The sequence below is a fragment of the Paramormyrops kingsleyae genome, chromosome 4, assembly GCF_048594095.1.
Source record: "Paramormyrops kingsleyae isolate MSU_618 chromosome 4, PKINGS_0.4, whole genome shotgun sequence".
Lineage (NCBI taxonomy): Eukaryota > Metazoa > Chordata > Actinopteri > Osteoglossiformes > Mormyridae > Paramormyrops > Paramormyrops kingsleyae.
The window spans coordinates 13,257,558-13,276,435 of NC_132800.1; the positions used below are offsets into that span (position 1 = coordinate 13,257,558).

At 42.8% G+C, this 18,878-nt stretch overlaps 1 protein-coding gene across 1 annotated transcript; it reads left to right on the forward strand.

The window, feature by feature from the left end:
• Window positions 1-11,944: 11,944 nt before the first annotated feature.
• On the forward strand, window positions 11,945-17,340 carry LOC140588740 (tripartite motif-containing protein 16-like). The gene is made up of 6 exons (XM_072710697.1): window positions 11,945-12,541; window positions 13,837-13,932; window positions 14,505-14,738; window positions 14,911-15,070; window positions 15,428-15,487; window positions 15,795-17,340. Exons 1-6 carry the CDS (start codon window positions 11,951-11,953, stop codon window positions 16,307-16,309), a joined length of 1,656 nt encoding a protein of 551 aa, XP_072566798.1. The 5' UTR covers window positions 11,945-11,950; the 3' UTR covers window positions 16,310-17,340.
• The last annotated feature ends 1,538 nt before the right edge of the window (window positions 17,341-18,878 follow it).

An 18,878-nucleotide genomic window follows, 5' to 3' on the forward strand; every position in this document is an offset into this window, starting at 1 on the left:
GTATTTAGACTAATATTGAAATAGTCATTTGGCTGAACGGCATCCAGACCCGTTAGAATCTTATAGACCTGAATCATATCCCCCCTTAGTCTCCTTTGCTCAAGGCTGAACAGATTCAGTTCCGCTAACCTCTCCTCGTAAGACATTCCTCTAAGACCAGGAATCATTCTCGTAGCTCTTCGTTGCACCTTTTCTAAGGCAGCAATGTCCTTCTTGAGGTATGGTGACCAAACCTGCACACAGTATTCTAGGTGGGGTCTTACCAAGGAATTATATAAGTGTAACATCACCTCCCTTGACTTAAACTCCACACATCTAGAGATATAACCCAACATTCTGTTCGCCTTTTTTATTGCTTCCCCACATTGGCGAGAGTGGGACATGGAAGCATCAACATACATACCGAGATCTTTCTCATAATCAGCTACCTTTATTTCAGTGGAACCCATAAAATATCTGTACTGTATATTTCTGCTCCCTGCATGGATTACCTTACATTTATCTGTGTTAAATTTCATCTGCCAAGTATCAGCCCATTCGCTAATTAAATCCAGATCCCGTTGGAGCCTCTCTGCTGCTAGATTAGTATCCGCTACCCCGCCCACCTTAGTGTCGTCTGCAAATTTAACCAGTTTACTGTATGTATTCGTGTCAATATCATTAATGTAAATTAGGAACAATAGTGGTCCTAAAATTGAACCCTGCGGTACCCCACTATAAACGGAGGCCCACTGTGACATAGTGCCTCTAATAACTACTCGCTGCTTCCTATCAGTTAGCCAGTTTTTGATCCAAGCTGCCACAGTTCCTAAAATTCCTGCAGCTTTAAGCTTTAACAAGAGCCGTTTGTGGGGGACAACATCAAAGGCTTTCTGGAAATCTAAGTAAATCACATCATAGGCCTTTTTGTGATCAATTTCACTTGTAGCTTCCTCAAAGAACTCAAGCAGATTCGTTAAGCAGGATCTACCTCTCCTAAATCCATGTTGGCTATCCTTTATAATGTTATTTGCATCTAGGTAATCTACCATTTTCACTTGAATTATAGCTTCCATTATTTTTCCAGTAATGCTAGTTAAACTGATTGGCCTATAGTTTGCCGGATTACTTCTATCCCCTTTTTTGAATATGGGTGTTATATTAGCATGCTTCCAATCTGATGGTACCACACCCGCAGATAACGATTTCTGGAATATTAAAGTCAAAGGTTGGCTAATAATATCCCTCATCTCTTTCAAGACTAAAGGTAAGATGCCATCAGGCCCCTGTGATTTATTTATTTTGAGTTTAGCTAGGCTTAGTATCACATAAACCTCAGTTATACATATATTGGTCATAGACGATGCTGTATTCGTATTAATTGGTGGTAAGTTACTTGTGTTCTCTATTGTGAACACCCTTGAAAAATAATCATTAAACTCATTTACCATATCAATTTCGTTATCAATTATAAGGCCCTTACTATCCTGTAAATTAGTGATTTCAGCTTTTAGTGCTCTCTTGGAGTTAAAATATTGGAAGAAACCTTTACTGTCATGCTTAGCCTCCAATGCAATTTTTCTTTCTACATCCCTCTTTGATAGCCTAATGTCATTTTTTAACTCTGCCTGTAGACTTAGATACTCCTGCTTGATTTTGAAATCATTAGTTATTTTCCAGTTGTGGAACAGAGCCCTTTTCCTCCTGACTTTATTCTTAATTTCCTTAGTAAACCACCTTGGTTGTCGTTTCCTGACAGACTCTTCTAGGTCAAACCAGAACACAAATCAACCTGAAAGGTTCTATGTGTTTATTTGTATCTACCACCATGTCCACCAAAGGATGGGCTATGCTATAGTAGACTGGTTTGAGCAGAGAGATCTGGCAGGTGAGCAAAATCCAGCAAACCCTGGGTAACTGCAGATGATAAGAGACTGGGCTGATCTGCCAGATGATCCAGAATGGACCAATAAAACAAAGAGCCAACTTATAGCAGGATGGGGTTTTGGGTGGACAACCACACCTGGTGACAATCAGCTTGTATCTTCTGGAGCTGGGCCTAGAACTTCAGCTGCTGATGGACTCGTTTCCATGTTTGCTCTTGTGGTACCTTCATTGTACAGAAGGTACTGAGCTGGGCTGAGAGTCCCACGGGAACGGAGGTGCCTGCCCTGAATGAGAGAGTTACGGGTGTACTCAGCCCAAGGGAGGTACCTGCCCACTTTGTCAGTCAGGAGACACACAAAAAACCAGGTGTCTAAGCCACCTCCTGGTTCATCCTCTCCAGAAATCTGTTCGTTTATGGATGTTATTTTGAGGAATTCAAATGGAGCAAAAAGCCTGGAAGACTCAGGCTGTGAATTAGGGTCCACGATAACAGACTATGTCCTCTGGAACACCATAGTAAGGGAACATTCAGCTACCTGAGTAGCCGAGGGTAATTTAGACAGGGACATGAGTCTACACTAGAGCTGTAATGTTCGGTTCCTTTTTATGATTCGGCTCATTCTGAGTCACTCACTAAACTGATCCGGTTGTGCGATTCACTTGAGTCACTTGAGTCAGTATTGCCAAATTGCCAGTCAAAACATTTGTTTTTCATAAAAGAAAGTATACCTGGCTTGTGATGAGAATGAATGTACTTTGAAATAAATGACAAAGTATTAAGACAAGAGTGGCAAATATTTATTTTCAAGTGGCACACACCAAAAAATCATACAAAATGTAAACACACATGACAACATGACAACAAATGGAACAAAAATGCAAAATGTGCAAATTACTTAGAACATAGCCTAAGAATGAAATGTCAAATAAAAGCTGCCAATGAAAGAAGAATGCAAAATGTACTAATAAAATAAAATAATATATATGCAAAATGTGCAAATTACTTTTAACCTAACAAATGTGTTAAATATAAGAACAACAGCAAATGGAAGAAAAATGGAAAATGTGCAAATTGCTGAACATATAGGCTAAAAATTAAATATAAAAACACCAACTGTTAGCTCTCATCGGAGGCGGACGCACTTCTCTCCCTCTCCCTCCCCTTATCTTCCCTGCTTTGCTTCTCTCGTCTCGTCTAGTCTTACTGTCTATACTTGAGAGACTCTCTCAGCCCTGCTCTTCACAACTAAGGAAATTATGGATTTGATCAACTGGTCTCTCAACGCAATTGACACCATCTTCTCGACGAGAAGCCCAGGTTCAGGGGAACCTGACTGTCCTGCAGGAACATACGCAGCTGGCTACACGATGGACGGATGGGAGAAGTGGAGGGTCGTGTGTCTGGCAGCTCTTTCCGTGGAGGACATCGAAGACATTTACCTATTCGGAACCGTGATTACAGGTCTGATGCTGATTGGATTAGGCATTGCCCTGGGTTATCGGAAATTGAAGAAGACGGTGACAGCCGTTCAAAGCCCAACTAGGCTGGCCGGGATGATTGACGGACTTGGCAGAGCTGTTGGCGCCCAGACTATGGCTATAGATCGCAAACTGGATAACATCACTGTGTCTAACGACCGCGGATAATAACATCACCGTGACTATGGACCGCAGATTTGATAACATCACGGAGAGGCTCACGGCTCTGCAGAGGATCTTGGATGGTGGAGACCAGCATGGACATTAGAGGAGCTGCGAAATTACAGTTTCTCGCCTGAAAACCCAAACAACCCCATTCTATCTGCTTCTGGCTCCCCCCTAATCAGCACGGGTCTTGGCCAAGGCCTCTGCTGAGCTCAACAACTCCCCCTGAAGAACAAGGCAGTGAGACTCTCTTGCATTCCTCTCCCCCAACCACAAGGACACCCTACCCCCATCCCACGCCTTCGCCGCTTCATACCCCCAGCGTGAACGAGCGGGTCCTTGTACAGCGCGGATTGGCTGCAGGAACGGACGGCTGTTTGTCTATGCTGGACTACCTCCACCTCCCCATTCCCCTCCCCTGTTGCAAGTCTCGACTTAGTATTGTGAGCTGTGGTGACTATGTGCTTATTGCTGGGGTGTTTTTTTTCTGTTCCTATATTGTACTTCCTACTGGAGTACAGTCTGGGGGCTGTTTTTTTTATTCACCTCCACTCTCCTCACGTAATCTGTTTCTCTGAGTTTTCCTACAGTCCCCTGTCTTCCTGACCTGTCTGCCCCCCTATAATGTTTGTGTATGTATGGTCGGGTTGATGGCCTGCTTTTCGCTGGTACTTGTGACTAGTGACATGGTGAATTGCAACAGCAATAAAGGGAATCAATCAATCAATCAATTGGAGTAAACAAGCAACAAGTGCAACTGAAAACTAAGAATAACACGTCTATAGTCAATATAGAAGTATTGTAGGGAAATAAATAACTATATACATACTATGGAATTTGTTTTATAGGTTAGCATTTAAATATACCAGCTGTTGCACTTTTGAAGTGCTGAGGCTGCTCCTCCTGTCTGAGAAGCTGGAAAAATCGTCTATATTTCATAAATACTTCAAAATGTTTATTTTATTAAAGGTATTATTAGTCATGAGTGTAATCGCACACGGTCTTTCATGTGAAGTGATAAATGTCTAATTTCCATGAAATTTTGTGCTCAGACAACAACAAAACAGCGTGTTCGTGGAAGCAGCCATGTTTGTTCCGAGATGTGTAGCTTGATCGCGAAATTTGTCGGGTCTCGCACCTCAGAATTCGTCGGGATAAACGAACGTGCGATCCCAGTGCGCTAACCCGCTCGGGTGAGCGGTTCAGAACCGGCTGCATGGTAACACCTGTTGTAGAGGGAGCTAACCGGCGGATTCACTCATGGCTGTGTGCGATCCGGGTGGGCTAACCCGCTCGGGTAAGCGGTTCCGAACCGGCTGCATGATTCCGGCTGTAGAGGGAGCTAATTCACTCATGGCTGTGTGCGATCCGGGTGGGCTAACCCGCTCGGGTAAGCGGTTCCGAACCGGCTGCATGATTCCGGCTGTAGAGGAAGCTAATTCACTCATGGCTGTGTGCGATCCAGGGTGCGCTAACCTGCTCGGGTAAGCGGTTCCGAACCGGCTGCATGATTCCGGCTGTAGAGGGAGCTAATTCACTCATGGCTGTGTGCGATCCAGGGTGCGCTAACCCGCTCGGGTAAGCGGTTCCGAAACGGCTGCATGATTCCGGCTGTAGAGGGAGCTAATTCACTCATGGCAGTGTGTGATCCAGGTGCGCTAACCTGCTCGGGTAAGCGGTTCCGAACCGGCTGCATGATTCCGGCTATAGAGGAAGCTAATTCACTCATGGCTGTGTGCGATCCAGGGTGCGCTAACCCGCTCGGGTGAGTGGTTCCAAACCGGCTGCATGATTCCGGCTGTAGAGGGCGCTAATTCACTCATGGCAGTGTGTGATCCAGGTGCGTATTACGGTGGCCCAGAGAGCTCAATGCGCTGCAACTTCAGAAAACACATGCAAACACAAAAAAAAACATGCTGCAACTTCAGAAAACACATTCAAACATAAAAAAACCACAACAAATTAAGAAAACGTCTCCATCAGTTTGACAACACAGGCGCTGCAAATACGGAAACGCGCTGCAAACACACGAACGCGCAGCAAACACAAAAAATGCGCTGCAAATAGCAGGGACCACAACGGAAATGTTTCAGGGGGACCTCAAAAAGTGACGAACCCATCTGGGAGCTGATTATTTGTTCAGTGGCTTTTGGTCAGAGCAGAGGTGTTGTGCGTGAACTAAAAGGTGTTTTTTTTTTTAAACAACCTGATCATACGATTCATTGGTCTTTTGGATATTATTAGACTAATCTGACGAATCACACACTTAACTGTGGAACATTATTAATTTAATTGCCAATAAATATCTAAATAAATATATGCAAATAAATGACAAAATTCTGCAGTGCTTCATTAATGGTTAAAATCAGGTCAAAATTCATTATAGATTGATAGAAAAAAATATATTTTACAATTTATTCAGACCCTTAATAATAAAGAACAATGGAATACAAATAAAGCATGCTAAAATCGGTAACATTGTTATTTTTTGTTTTTTCAGATCAAAATGTATTGTCCGTTCTGTGGCTTTCAGCGGCCAACTTTGCACAAATTTTGTAGCTCATGTGGGCGAAATGTTAGTTTTGTCGTGGAGAATGCCCCTAAACCTGCAGGTGAGGACCAGATTTGTTGTGGTTTTTTTATGTTTGCATGTGTTTTCTGAAGTTGCAGCATGTTTTTTTTGTGTTTGCATGTGTTTTCTGAAGTTGCAGCGCATTGAGCTCTCTGGGCCACCATAGCGTATGAAGTTGCAGCAGCTATACTTGCCACTATAGCTGTATTGATCTTGTAATGAGTTTGAAATGATTATAAGAGGTATGTACGTGATGGGCTTTATAGTTTAGTCATGGAGTAGTTAGGACTCGATGGATTCGGGTTAATGGACACCTCAGATTCGTCTCTCATGAGTTATTTAACGGATCCGGGTTATTCACCCCCGTGAGTCATGAATCCCCCAGCTCTAGTCTACACATCTTAGAGAACCTGCCAACAATGTTCTGGATAACAGTGTAGCTCTGTGACTTTGGGAGGTTGGTGAAGAAATCCAGAGTGATCTGAGACTATGGCCAAGTCAGAGTTGCAAGCGGCTGAAGTAATCCAGCAATAGCCTGATGAGATGCTTTGTTCTGAGCGCAGACTGGACAGGAAGCTATGAACTCCTAGTCACCAATACCACCGTGAGAGCAGTGGGGCCAAGGAGGAGACGCCTGGGTGACCAGAGCTGAGGGAGGTGTGAACCCATTAGACGGCAGCTGTGCAAAGGGTTTGACGTACAAACAATTCACTTGGAGGAGAAGCATCAGGCGGAGGTTCTTGTCACTGGGATATGTGAATGGAATCCTTGAGGTCCCAGGGAAACAGGAGGTAGGCAGAACAGAGACTGACTCTGCTCATACAACAGGGGGCTCAAACTGGTGGGAGAGGACCTCCACCTTCATGTTCTTGGAGCCTGAGATATAGGAAACAGTAAAATTGAAGCAGGTGAACAATAAAGACTGTCTTGCCTGTCTGGAGTGTAGATGCTTGGCAGTCTTGAGGTATTCCAGACTGTGGTGACTGGTGAGGACCACGAACGGGTGGACAGCTCCCTCCAGCCAGTCACCACTCACTGAAAGCCAGCTTCATAGCTTGGAGTCCCCAGTTTCTGATGTCATAGTTGCATTTTGTGGGAGTTAACATCTACAAAAAGGATGCATTCTTCCAGATTCATCCTGCCTTTGGGATAAAACAGCTCCAGCTCCCACCTCTCAGGTGTCCACTTCCACCATGAAGGGTAGAGATAGATCAGGCTGCTGGAGCAGGGTTACCATATTTTGTGAGACTGGGGATCAGAATATTATTGAGCTTTTGCGCCCACCGGCCAGGCAGTGCTTCTTCCGTATGAGTCTTCCGTGGCCACCCTGTAAAACAAAAATTTGTGTCTGGAGAAACCCAGACACATGGAGTGGAAGAATCGTACTGGGGTAGGGGAAATTATGGGGTTAATGTTTTGTCTTAGGCATTTAGGCAAGAAGATACTGTTGCATTCTGGGATTGTGGATGGACCTTAGGTTTAGATGTTGTTACATTTGGGGGAGTCGAAAAACACTTTGTCCTGGGCTTTGGGTGAGAGTGTGGTGTTGTTCTGGAAAACTCGTGAGAGGAAGTATACTAGGGAAAACATACTATGGAACACGCTGACCTGGCACCAGTCAAACAACTGTCCTAATTGGGAAAAGGGTGCATCTGTTGGGCTTGTAAGGGAAGGCTGTCGTGATAACGGTGAACAGTGCATGAGCATTTGGGAAGAAAGACCTACAGTATTATCCTGTTTGCCATAATTTGAGGTAATAATATGAAGTGCTTTCCATCATTATAGGATGTTACAGGTATATCACAGTATAACCACTGTCAGTACAAACAATATGTAACGATAGAACAATAGGTGATTAATCAATCATGTAATCATTATGTATGTACTTACTAAGCAAGATTGGAGGTTGCAAGAGGAAATTCAAGGATGGACATGCTATATGGTGACCAACCATGTGGAAGATCTTGGGGGGGTGTGCAAACACCCAGGTTATGCACTCTGTCACACTATATTGCATCGTCTCACTAATAAAGAAGACTTTTACCTTATCAACCCTGAGTTTTGGACTTTGTTTTTTCTTGCTTGAAGCAAAGGCAAGCAGCTCACTCAGAGTTAATTTCTTTCGCTTCCACAATGGCAACCTTACTGTTAACTCTCATTTTACAATATACGCACAATTGACACAATATACATGTATACAAGTCTTTTTCAACAGTTACAAAATGCTAAGCTAACGTTTGCTAAACTTCAAGCAAGCAACGTGATTCACTGTTTAAAGAAAACAAAAATAAATACTCAAAGTGCCAATGGTTTCATCACTTGTGAGCAGCATGACACGTACGTATGTGCATATCATTTAGTTTTTAAAGTAAATGTGATCATGAGCCTTGCAAAAATTGTGTGATGATACTGAAAATTGGTGTCTTTCCTTTCACTTGGTTCTCCACTGTAACCTGCAACACTGGGCCATACCGGTTGCAGTGCTAAACACAGACAGGTGGTGACCCTGTGCTGGAGGACAGGGGCAACACAAAACATGTCCTGTAGATGGCAAAAGGTCACTATGCCTCTGGAGTGCAAAGATCGAATGACACGCCCAGAATCTACATAGATCTGCAACCATTAAATAGAGCATTAAAACTTACCTTTTTCCCCCTGCCAACCAGTGTTGTTTTCGTCAACGATGACGATGACGAAATCATTTCGTTGACGCCACTTTTTTTCATGACGATAACGAGACGGTGACGAGATAAACACTGGTCTTTGATGACTAAAACATGACGAGACTTGTGTGAGTTTTCGTTGACGAGACGAGAATGGACGAAAATGTTAGTGGGTGGTCTGTCAGACGTTTAAAATGCATGACATTTCTGCTTATTGTGCGTGTCAATTAAAACCTAAAAAGTATCTGTTGCTGCATTCTATCCTTGTTTGGTCATGCCCATCACCTGGCATGCAGCGCACAACGTGCTCAACACGTCACACTGTTGTCACTCATCACAGACAATGGACCACAATGGCGGCAGTTTCAACACAGGGGCTTGGTGGTCGCAAACGTAGAGACGACATATGGGTGTATTTTAAATATAACCCAGCAGATAATAAAACAGAGTGTATTGTGAAGGAAGACGGTGACAAATGTGGCCACAAAGTAGGCGGAAAAAATACGACCAACCTTAAGCGGCACCTGAAGGCTCACCACAAGGATATTTTTTCGAAGGTAAGTTACAAGTGCTGTTAACATATCGTATAGCCTACGTAACGTTACAATGTTACTCGACAATCGGCTCGTGATAAATTTCATAGTAAGCTTATAAATTAGTAAGTTTTCCACATACTCCTGCCGCAAATGGGCTGCTAACTTCAGGCTAAAGTTAGCTTTTGTTACGCTAACGTCAGTTCATTGTGTGTGTGTTACTTTAGCAGCATGTTTAGCCATGTTTACATTCAGTGACGGTGTGGTCATCTCTTTGTGTGTCTATGTTCTGTCAGCGTGTAACTTGATATGTTAAACAGGTCGAGTTATTGTTATACGAAGAGTCTGCTAGCTTCAGTCTAAAAGCCACAATTGCTGAAGTAGAATGTTTTTGTTTTTGGCTTTTTTGGAGTAATGAACATTGATTCCACTGTTACCACTTTATCTGTGTGTAATGCACAATCATTAGATCAGAAAGTATTTGCAGTTGGGTGGAAACCTTATATGTCTAAAACCATTCCTTTATTATTGTAATTATTGGTGAAAATATCTGATCTGCAAGCTCACAATGTGTTGAACTTATAGATCTACTGCTATTTTCACAACTTATGTGTGACACTGCCCAGCAGCAATCTCCAATACTTATTGACCTAAATTAATTTGTTAAAAGACTATACTTCTTTTTTCTTTTTTTTGACTAAAACTAGACTAAAACCTTTTTGAGTTTTTGTCGACTAAAACTGGACTAAAACTATCACATATAGAAGTGACTAAAATTTGACTAAAACTAATAAGCATTTTAGTCCAAAAGACTAAGACTAAGACTAAATCTAAGATGGTTGTCAAAAACAAAAGTCTTTACAGTTTGTGATGCCAAGCATGGATTTTGGCATGTGCAACTGGCAGAGGAATCCAGGTATCTCACCACCTTTGCCACTCCATTCGGCATATTTTATTGGCTAAGGATGACGATAGGGATTAGCCCAGCACCAGAAGGTTTCCAGTATAAGCTAACCCAAGTACTGGAGGGCTTACCTGGCAGAGACATCATGGCAGATGATGTACTGATCACAGGAGACAGTGACAGGCTGCAAAGATAATGATTGAGAGTTGAGAGAGTTTCTAGAAAAATGGCAGGGGAAGAAACATTAACATGGGAGACTATATTCTAATCTCAGCAGAGAGACTAAGTGCAGTTTGTTCTGTTGCAGACGCAGATGCAGAACTGCAGACACTGATTAACAGCATGAGGTGACGGTGGCCACAGTATAAGAGAGACACACGGGTAGAAACTGGGTATTATTATTCCTTTCAGACGGAGCTGAGTTTCAGGATTGGACAGTATTCAGGAGCTACATCATTCAGAACATCCATTCCTCACATTTGGGGACTGAGGGATGTCTCAGGAGATCCGGGGAATGTGTCTGTCGGCAAGGTATTGTAAAGTTCCCGTTATGGGAATGAGGAGGCAAGTGGCTGAAAACTAACTTTATTTGGCTGTTGTGGGCCACAGCCACACCGTACACACTTTCTATATTCCTGTAGAACAGTCCTGCACTACACCCCTTTTTCTTACCTATTCTAGATCATTATTTTTCTTCCCACCAGCCTCTCTGCTCTCCCGCCTCCTCTGGCTCCTCCCACACACTCTCCCCCAGATGGGTGCATGCCCACAGAAAATATCCCTCCCAGCAACATCTGTAACACAATTTCTAAACATGCTACAGTATGAACAAGCATATGAAGGCATTTATTGCAAATTTAACATCTGTAGGTCTTCAGGTACAAAACAGCAAAAAGAGACACTGCACTCTCATGAGATTACAAGCAGACCATGGGCTAAAAGTAGCCATTGACTTGTTTCCTGAAGACAGAGACTGTCTGATAAATACATTCCGTGTTTCTGGGAAATTGATTACCTCCCAGACACAAAGTCAAGTACAGTGATTAGAAAACTAAAAACTAAAAGCACAGCCAGACAAGAGACCCCACATTTACTGAATTATAAAACTGTAATTTCTTTCAGGAGGCTACAGAAGACATGGTGATGTTCGTTTTTAGTTACAGTGTAAGGATTTCACTTCAAGCAGAAGAAGAGGGATGTAACGATAGGATTGGTAAGTTACACTGGTGCATCATGCGCGGATTTGATGTGTGCACAGGTGGTTCGGGAAGCTGGCTGGAGGCGTGCTTGGCTGCTAGTAGTGTGTGAGTACAATCCATCATGTGTATAGTTGTTTAATATATAATCCCGCAAGCAAGAGCAGCTGCTTTAATCGTCCAGTTTGTAGAATCAAGAAGGACATAACAAGTTGAAACAGCATCTAAACGGACACAGAGATTCAGTCCTAATATAACTGCTCTCTTCTACCATTCTGCCTTCTAGCTGCTTTCTATAGAGAACATCAAACTGATGGATTGTAGCTTGTTTGGGGGAAAATATCAATAACAGTTCTAAATAAAAACTAGAGACACAGGTTTTAGGTAAATAATTTATATAATGTACTGTTTTAGAGTCCAACTCCAGTGTTTGCCCAGTCTGCTCTCCTCAGTCTGGCCTCAGTCCAAAACCACACCTACTGCAGCCTGAGAAGCAGGAAGCTCCTCCCACTCTCACACACAGACGACTGTGAGAGAAAACGAAACTGAATCCTATCAGTGTTCATGGTAAAATGGAAGAAGCCAGTTCAACACTGGATCCAAGCCAGTTCAGTTGTGCAATTTGTCTGGATCTACTGAAGGATCCAGTGACTATTCCCTGTGGACACAGTTACTGTATGAGCTGCATTAAGAGCTGCTGGGATCACAAGGATCATGCTGGAGTTTACAGCTGCCCCCAGTGCAGAGAGACCTTCACACCCAGACCTGTTCTGGGTAGAAACACCATACTGGCTGAAGTGGTGGAGAAACTGAAGAAGACTGAACTACAAGCAGCTACTCCTGCTGACCATTATGCTGGACCTGGAGATGTGGAGTGTGACGTCTGTAGTGGAAGAAAACACAAAGCTGTCAAGTCCTGCCTGGTGTGTCTGTCCTCCTACTGTGACACTGACCTGCAACTTCACAATAAACTCCACCACACAAAACAACACAAGCTCATTGATGCCATCAGCTGTTTGCAGGACAAGGTCTGCTCTCACCATGACAAACCCCTGGAGGTCTACTGCCGCACCGACCAGCAGTGTATCTGTTATCTCTGTACGATGGATAAACACAGAGGCCATGATACAGTCTCAGCATCTGCAGGAAGGGCAGAGAAACAGGTCAGACAAGCAACGTTCTTGCATACATTTTCCTGTCTGTGTATTTGTGACTATATGTGATTTGAAGACACAGAAATCAAGTTTGCTGTGGTAAAGTAAAAAGAAAATGTCCCCAAAAACGTGATACTAAAAATGTGCTACACTGTGTGCAGAATTATTAGGCAAGTATATTTTCTGGAGATATTTTTTAGCAAAAGTTGGGCAGACTTATAAAACTAAATTCTGAAGTTTTCTTTTTCTCCAAGTAATTGTATTTAGAGATAAAATGTGGGCACTGTCCTGTTAGACTTTCACAAAAAAATAAAATAAAAAAGCACTTGATTATTAGTGTGCAGAATTATTAGGCAATCAGAAACTAAGTGGATTTTTCTCACTTCACCATTAACAAAAATAATAAGTTAATAAGTCCTATTAAGTAAATAATAATAAGTCCTGCATGCATATCATGGGAAGGGGCACTGTCCTGCATGCATATCATGGGAAGGGGCACTGTCCTGCATGCATATCACGGGAAGGGGCACTGTGCTGCATGAATATCATAACCTGTTTGAAAGCTTAATCTTCAGAGTAGCAACAACAAGTCTGTGGTCAGAATTCACAAACTGGGCACTTCTGTAGACCCTGAAGTTCTGCAGGGGCCTCCAACATCTGCCCACAAGGAAGTGATCTATCTCCTTCGCCACACCACCAGTATTGGAATATCAAGTCCAACGATGCAGCTCAGGGTGTTGGAACCAGAATCCAGCGACCCACAGCCCCTGACCTTTCGCAAAGTCAAGGAACATGGAGCCACTTTCACCCCAGTCACTTTCACCGCGGTCGGATCATACACTGAGACGCCGGCAAGATACTCAAGGAGTGCCTTACCTGAGTCTCATAATACGCTGCCATCAGGAGTGACATCAGACACAATCGGGAGGAGCCGATCTACCACAGCAACAGCTACTCCCTGAGTATGGCAGCCATCAGAGCAACCAGACCAAAATTAGATAAGGGTTAGGTAACAGGAAGGCCTCAAGTGCAAAAATAACAGCTCGGTACAATGGTGGTGAGTCAAAGGATCTATGACCAGTTTATCCTACATACAGTCAATCAATCATTTAAGAATATCCATCCATCCATCCATCCATCCATCGCCTAACCGCTTATCCAGGTCAGGGTCACAGAGAGCGCCTGGATCCTTTCCCAGGCAGCATAGGGCCCAAGGCTGGGGTCCATCCTGGACAGGATGATTAATGAATATGATCTCAGCTAATGAAACAAACTTCTTTTGTCATCTTCTTTCCTGTTGGTAGAAACAAATGGGTGAAACACAGAGGGAATTTCAGCAGAGAATTCAGATGAGAGAGAAGGAGCTGCAGGAGCTGAGAGAGGCTGTGACCTCAATCACAGTGAGTATGAACCTGAGGAGAAGATAACAGCTCGTTTGTAAGAACTATTTCAGGTGTGAATTGAGGTTCATTCACAGATGGGTGACTTGAGTCCTTTACGGTAAATTAAGGTCACTATGGGTTATAATGAGTCAGGGTTCTAGCGTAGGTTTGGGACAAAGGCACTGAACAGGAGAGCTGAATGAACAAAGGTCTTTCTCTAACAGCCATAAAATGGTATTCCTGTTACCCAGAAGCAACTTTTCATGCACCAGTATAATGTGAAGAAACACCAAAAAGTCACCTATTAAATTGAGACCCAATGGTGACAACCAACCTGCCCCATACAGCCACCAGTCTCTGCCAAACCCCTGCAGCTGACAGTGTATGAGCTTAATGAGGGATCATTTCCAATCAGTACTGGCTGGGTTTCAGTACCTGAGGCATCCAGCATGGTGACGCTCCAAACCCCAGCCCTGTGCTGTTTTTATACCTCCTGTCAGCTCACATCACTATTGTACAATGAGGCTCTCTGGAGTCTCAAAAGGGGCCAATTGTAATTTACTGTCCTCTGCTCCCTGTGTCACCAACAGAGCTCAGCACAGTCAGCAGTACAGGATAGTGAGAGGATCTTCACTGAGATGATCCGCTCCATCCAGAGAAGACGCTCTGAGGTGACACAGCTGATCAGAGATCAGGTGAAAGCTGCAGTGAGTCCGGTTGAAGGATACATGGAGAGACTGAAGCAGGAGATCGATGAACTGAAGAGGAGACACTCTGAGCTGGAGCAGCTTTCACACACAGAGGATCACATCCATTTCCTTCAGGTAACAGAACAGCTAATTTGACAGTATAAGGAACAGAGTATTCAAATGGATGGATGTTTTCTTTGGTATTTCAAATTGTTTCTCGTTTATCTGAAATTAATAATCCTTTTTAAATTAATTACAATACATGTTTGTTTTGATGAAGTTATTTAATCAGACTGTCTCTCTGTAGAGTTGCCAGGGTCTTACTGTTACCCCTGAAGCTACATTTGGACCCAGAATCTCTGTCAGTCCATGTTTTGATTTTGAGAACGGGAGGAAGGTGGTTTCTGCACTGAAAGATCAACTGGAGAATGTTTGTGAAAAGAAAACAAAAGAGATTCATCATGCAGGTTAATAAATAAATACATTTTCCAATTTGTTCATGTTAATACAGACCATGCAGAGAGAGTATGCAGCAGGCCTACTGTCAGCATTAGATTAAATCTTTATGAAAACCTTTAAAGATGCTCCACCTTCTACAGGCTGCAAAACCTGAATCATGATTCTTCAAAATTAAATACATGAACAATATGCAATATGTTTAATGTAGAATGATTAGCGGTTTGTTAAACTGCCTGTTGTCATCCCACATAGTAAAGTTGTCCCCACTGTAATAATACTGCTGTTGTCTCCACAGTGAGTGAAGTCCATCTCCCACAAGTAAATTCCTTTTACTCACATCCCTGTTTCTCTCTGTCTCCTTCTAGTTACCAAAGACACCATCCTACCGGTATTAGTGTCCAGGACCAGAGCAGAATTCTTACAATGTGAGTCTGTTCACACACACGCTTCTCTCTCCCTGTATGAGGTGGAGTGTGTTTTATTGTCTTTCGTTTTCTTCTGCTAGTGGAGCTTCTCTTTCTCTCTCCCGATGCCTCCTTTCACATTTACCTGAGCTGTTTATGTCAGGAGCCTTTGAATCTGTTTGCAATGTGGCTGCTGATGTTTAATATTATTGTGCTTATAAGGTTGTTCTGTGAGGTGTCCGTACTGAGAATATTATCATTTAAAAATTGTTTAATATAAGAAGTGAATGAGAACAAACCGTCACCTTCTGATCTTCTCCTCCATCAGGTTCCTGTCAGCTCACTCTGGACCCCAACACAGCAAACAGACACCTCCATCTATCTGAGGGGAACAGAGTGGTGACATGGAAGAGAGAGACAGAGTCATATCCTGATCACTGGGAGCGGTTTGTCACATGCCGCCAAGTGCTGTGTACAGAGGGTCTGACTGGGTGCTGCTACTGGGAGGTTGAGTGGAGCAGGGGATGGGTTGGTATAGCCGTCACATATAAAGGAATCAGCAGGAAAGGAGGAGGTAACAACAGCGGGCTTGGATACAATGACAAGTCCTGGTGTTTGTACTGCTCAGGCTCCAGTTACTCATTCCGACACAATAAAGTAGAAACTGCAGTACCTGCCCCCCCCTCCCCCAGGATAGGAGTGTACCTGGATCACAGGGCAGGAACTCTGTCCTTCTACAGCATCTCTGATACAGTGACCCTCCTGCATAGGGTCCAGACCACGTTCACTGAGCCCCTCTATCCTGGGTTTTATCTCTATGACAGTACAGTCAAACTGTGCTGACTAGGTTAACAGGCTCTTAAAAGTATCTCAAAAACAATTAGCTGAATGACTAATACTACAAAACATGGTTACTGGCTATGAACAGTTTGCTGCCAAGTCTGTGAAATACAGAATGAACCTTCATTTTACCCCAGTGAGCCCTAAAATTGCACCATCTGGGATTATAAAGACAGAAGCAGGCAGTGATTCCAGAATCAATGCACAGATCAAGCCAAGGTGTGTCCTCCAGCACTAGAGACACCCTGGATGGGATGTCAGTCCATCACAGAGCAGGAATTATGTGTTTAGGTAATTTGCAACTGGAAATAAAAGTAAAACTCAATGCATATCTAGAAAATTATGTGAATTTTAGGACTCCCAAGTTTGGTGTTGTAGAGGGTTGTTCTACCATACACACAATCAAATATCACAATACAACACTTCCACTCAGAAAGACTCACACAATGCATGATATGGAATTTATTCTATTCTGTTCATTCACTAAAATCTCAGCTGGAGAAAACGTTTGTTTAAAAGGGAAGTTGGTCTCGTACAGTTATTTTCATTATTACCTGCGATCTGAAACCTTACAGAAGGTACTGAAATAGTCTTGGTTAGTTCATCTCCAGGCCTGTAGATGGCGCTCCAAAAGTGGTGGGATTGGAAGACGGGCAATGGCTCGAACAAGGAGATTAGCTCCGGCTACAGGAAATTCACAGGGATTCGCGCCGGTATCACGGCAAGAAATATAATTGTGATGCATGCTCAGTGATGTTTCGGCATATGTAATGAATAATGGGTTGGACACCTTCATGCCAAAGTATTTGAATATGAGTCCGGTAGACAACATATTCTTATTTAAATGGGTATATTGAAATGCAAACAGTATTAATGCCATTTGAAAAGTTGCATGCATCATATTGTGCAGTGTTAAGTGAATGCTTTCACGGTGTTAATTGGCTTTATGATCGGATGTTAATGGAGTTATAAGTCATGTCTGGAACACAGCTTGATTTGGTGCATTTAATAGAGAACTGTTAACTCTTATGTGTGATGACTGGCAGAATAAAATATGCTGAAAGCCATTTGCCACGAGAATTGATGTGCCATCTTATTTCCCATCACAGGGGTGATGGTGCGTTCGTTTTTCTCTCGGAACTCTGAAATTCTGAGTTGAGTGACATCATGTCCGACAATCTCCCATTCAAGCTACCCACATCTTGGAACAAACATGGCTGCCTCCATGAACACGCTGCTGTGTGTTGTTGCTTTATATTTTAGCAGATTTGGAGTGAGATTATTTTTTCAGAGAGACAAACAAACAAGAAACACAAACTACTCAAACCACATTAAAAGCTTTATAAAATATTTTAGTACATTCAGAGCGATATTCTTTTTTCGAGAGGCAAACAAACCAAAGATACTAACAAGTCTGGTAAAAAAACTCATACTGCATGCCTGGATACTGTTTACGGTCATGATATGGTATTCTCTGAATCGAACACGTGCAATTACATTTACAACTATTAATACATTTAACAAAATAAACATTTTTAAAGATTTATAAAATAGAATTACTGTTGAGTGTTTAAGCCGCCATGTTGAAATTACGTCACAGGGGCAACTCGGACAACAAAATCTTTTGTCCGACATCAACATCATAAAAGTAAAGTAGGCATTGACTTGTTTACGAAAGACAGAGTCTGTCTGATAATGGTAGACTCACATTCTGTGTTTTTGGGAAATTGATTACCTCCCAGACACAAAGTCAAGCACAGTGATTAGAAAACTAAAAGCACACTTTGCCAGACAAGAGATCCCACATTTACTGAATTATAAAACCGTAATTTCTTTCAGGAGGCTACAGAAGACATGGTGATGTTAATTTTTAGTTATAGTGTAAGGATTTCACTTCAAGCAGAAGAAGAGGGATGTAACAATAGTTTTCTTTGCAATGCACAATGTGGGTGAAGTTGGGATATAACAATTAAACCAAATTGATAGATCTTCACATATCCTCTGCCAGAACTTCACACTGGTGTGCAGGACCATATGGATGCATGTAGTTCTCCACAAAGTTGCCTGAGCAATGGGTACATAAGCTTGATTGTATAAGGCCCAGTTGGAACATCCTTTGTGTCATGACCTGCTCGTACGATCCTCGTGTGTGCCACGCCCCCTCATTAACCACGTGTGCTGCCTCGATTGTGATCAGCTGTTTTCTGTCAGTTTGATTTATCCTGTGTATTTAAGTCCGCGTTCAGTCTCTCTCCCTAGATCCGTCATTAAAGTCTCTCTGTGTAGTGTTACCTGTCGTTGCCTGTCCCATGTCCCTGCACCCTTTTCCCATTAAATCCCGTATTCCCCAGACCTACGCGTCCCTCTCCTGCTTCCCCGTTCCGCGCACCACGACTGAACGTCACACTTTGTCCTGTGTAGTGTATTCTATGGAGAGTTTTGTATTGTATAAGTTGTAATATGGGGCTTTAGTCATTTTGAAGGTGTTTAAACATATTTGTTTCCAAAACTTTTGCTCTGGATCGATGGATAGATCTCATTTTGAGGTTGGGAGAGAAATTGAACCATCGAT

Coding starts and splice junctions, on each gene's coding strand:
- LOC140588740 (XM_072710697.1), top strand. CDS start 11,951: ATGGAAGAAGCCAGTTCAACACTGGATCCAAGCCAGTTCAGTTGTGCA. Junction 13,933..14,504: donor AGGCTGTGACCTCAATCACA/GTGAGTATGAAC, acceptor TGTCACCAACAG/AGCTCAGCACAGTCAGCAGT. Junction 15,071..15,427: donor AAAAGAGATTCATCATGCAG/GTTAATAAATAA, acceptor GTCTCCTTCTAG/TTACCAAAGACACCATCCTA.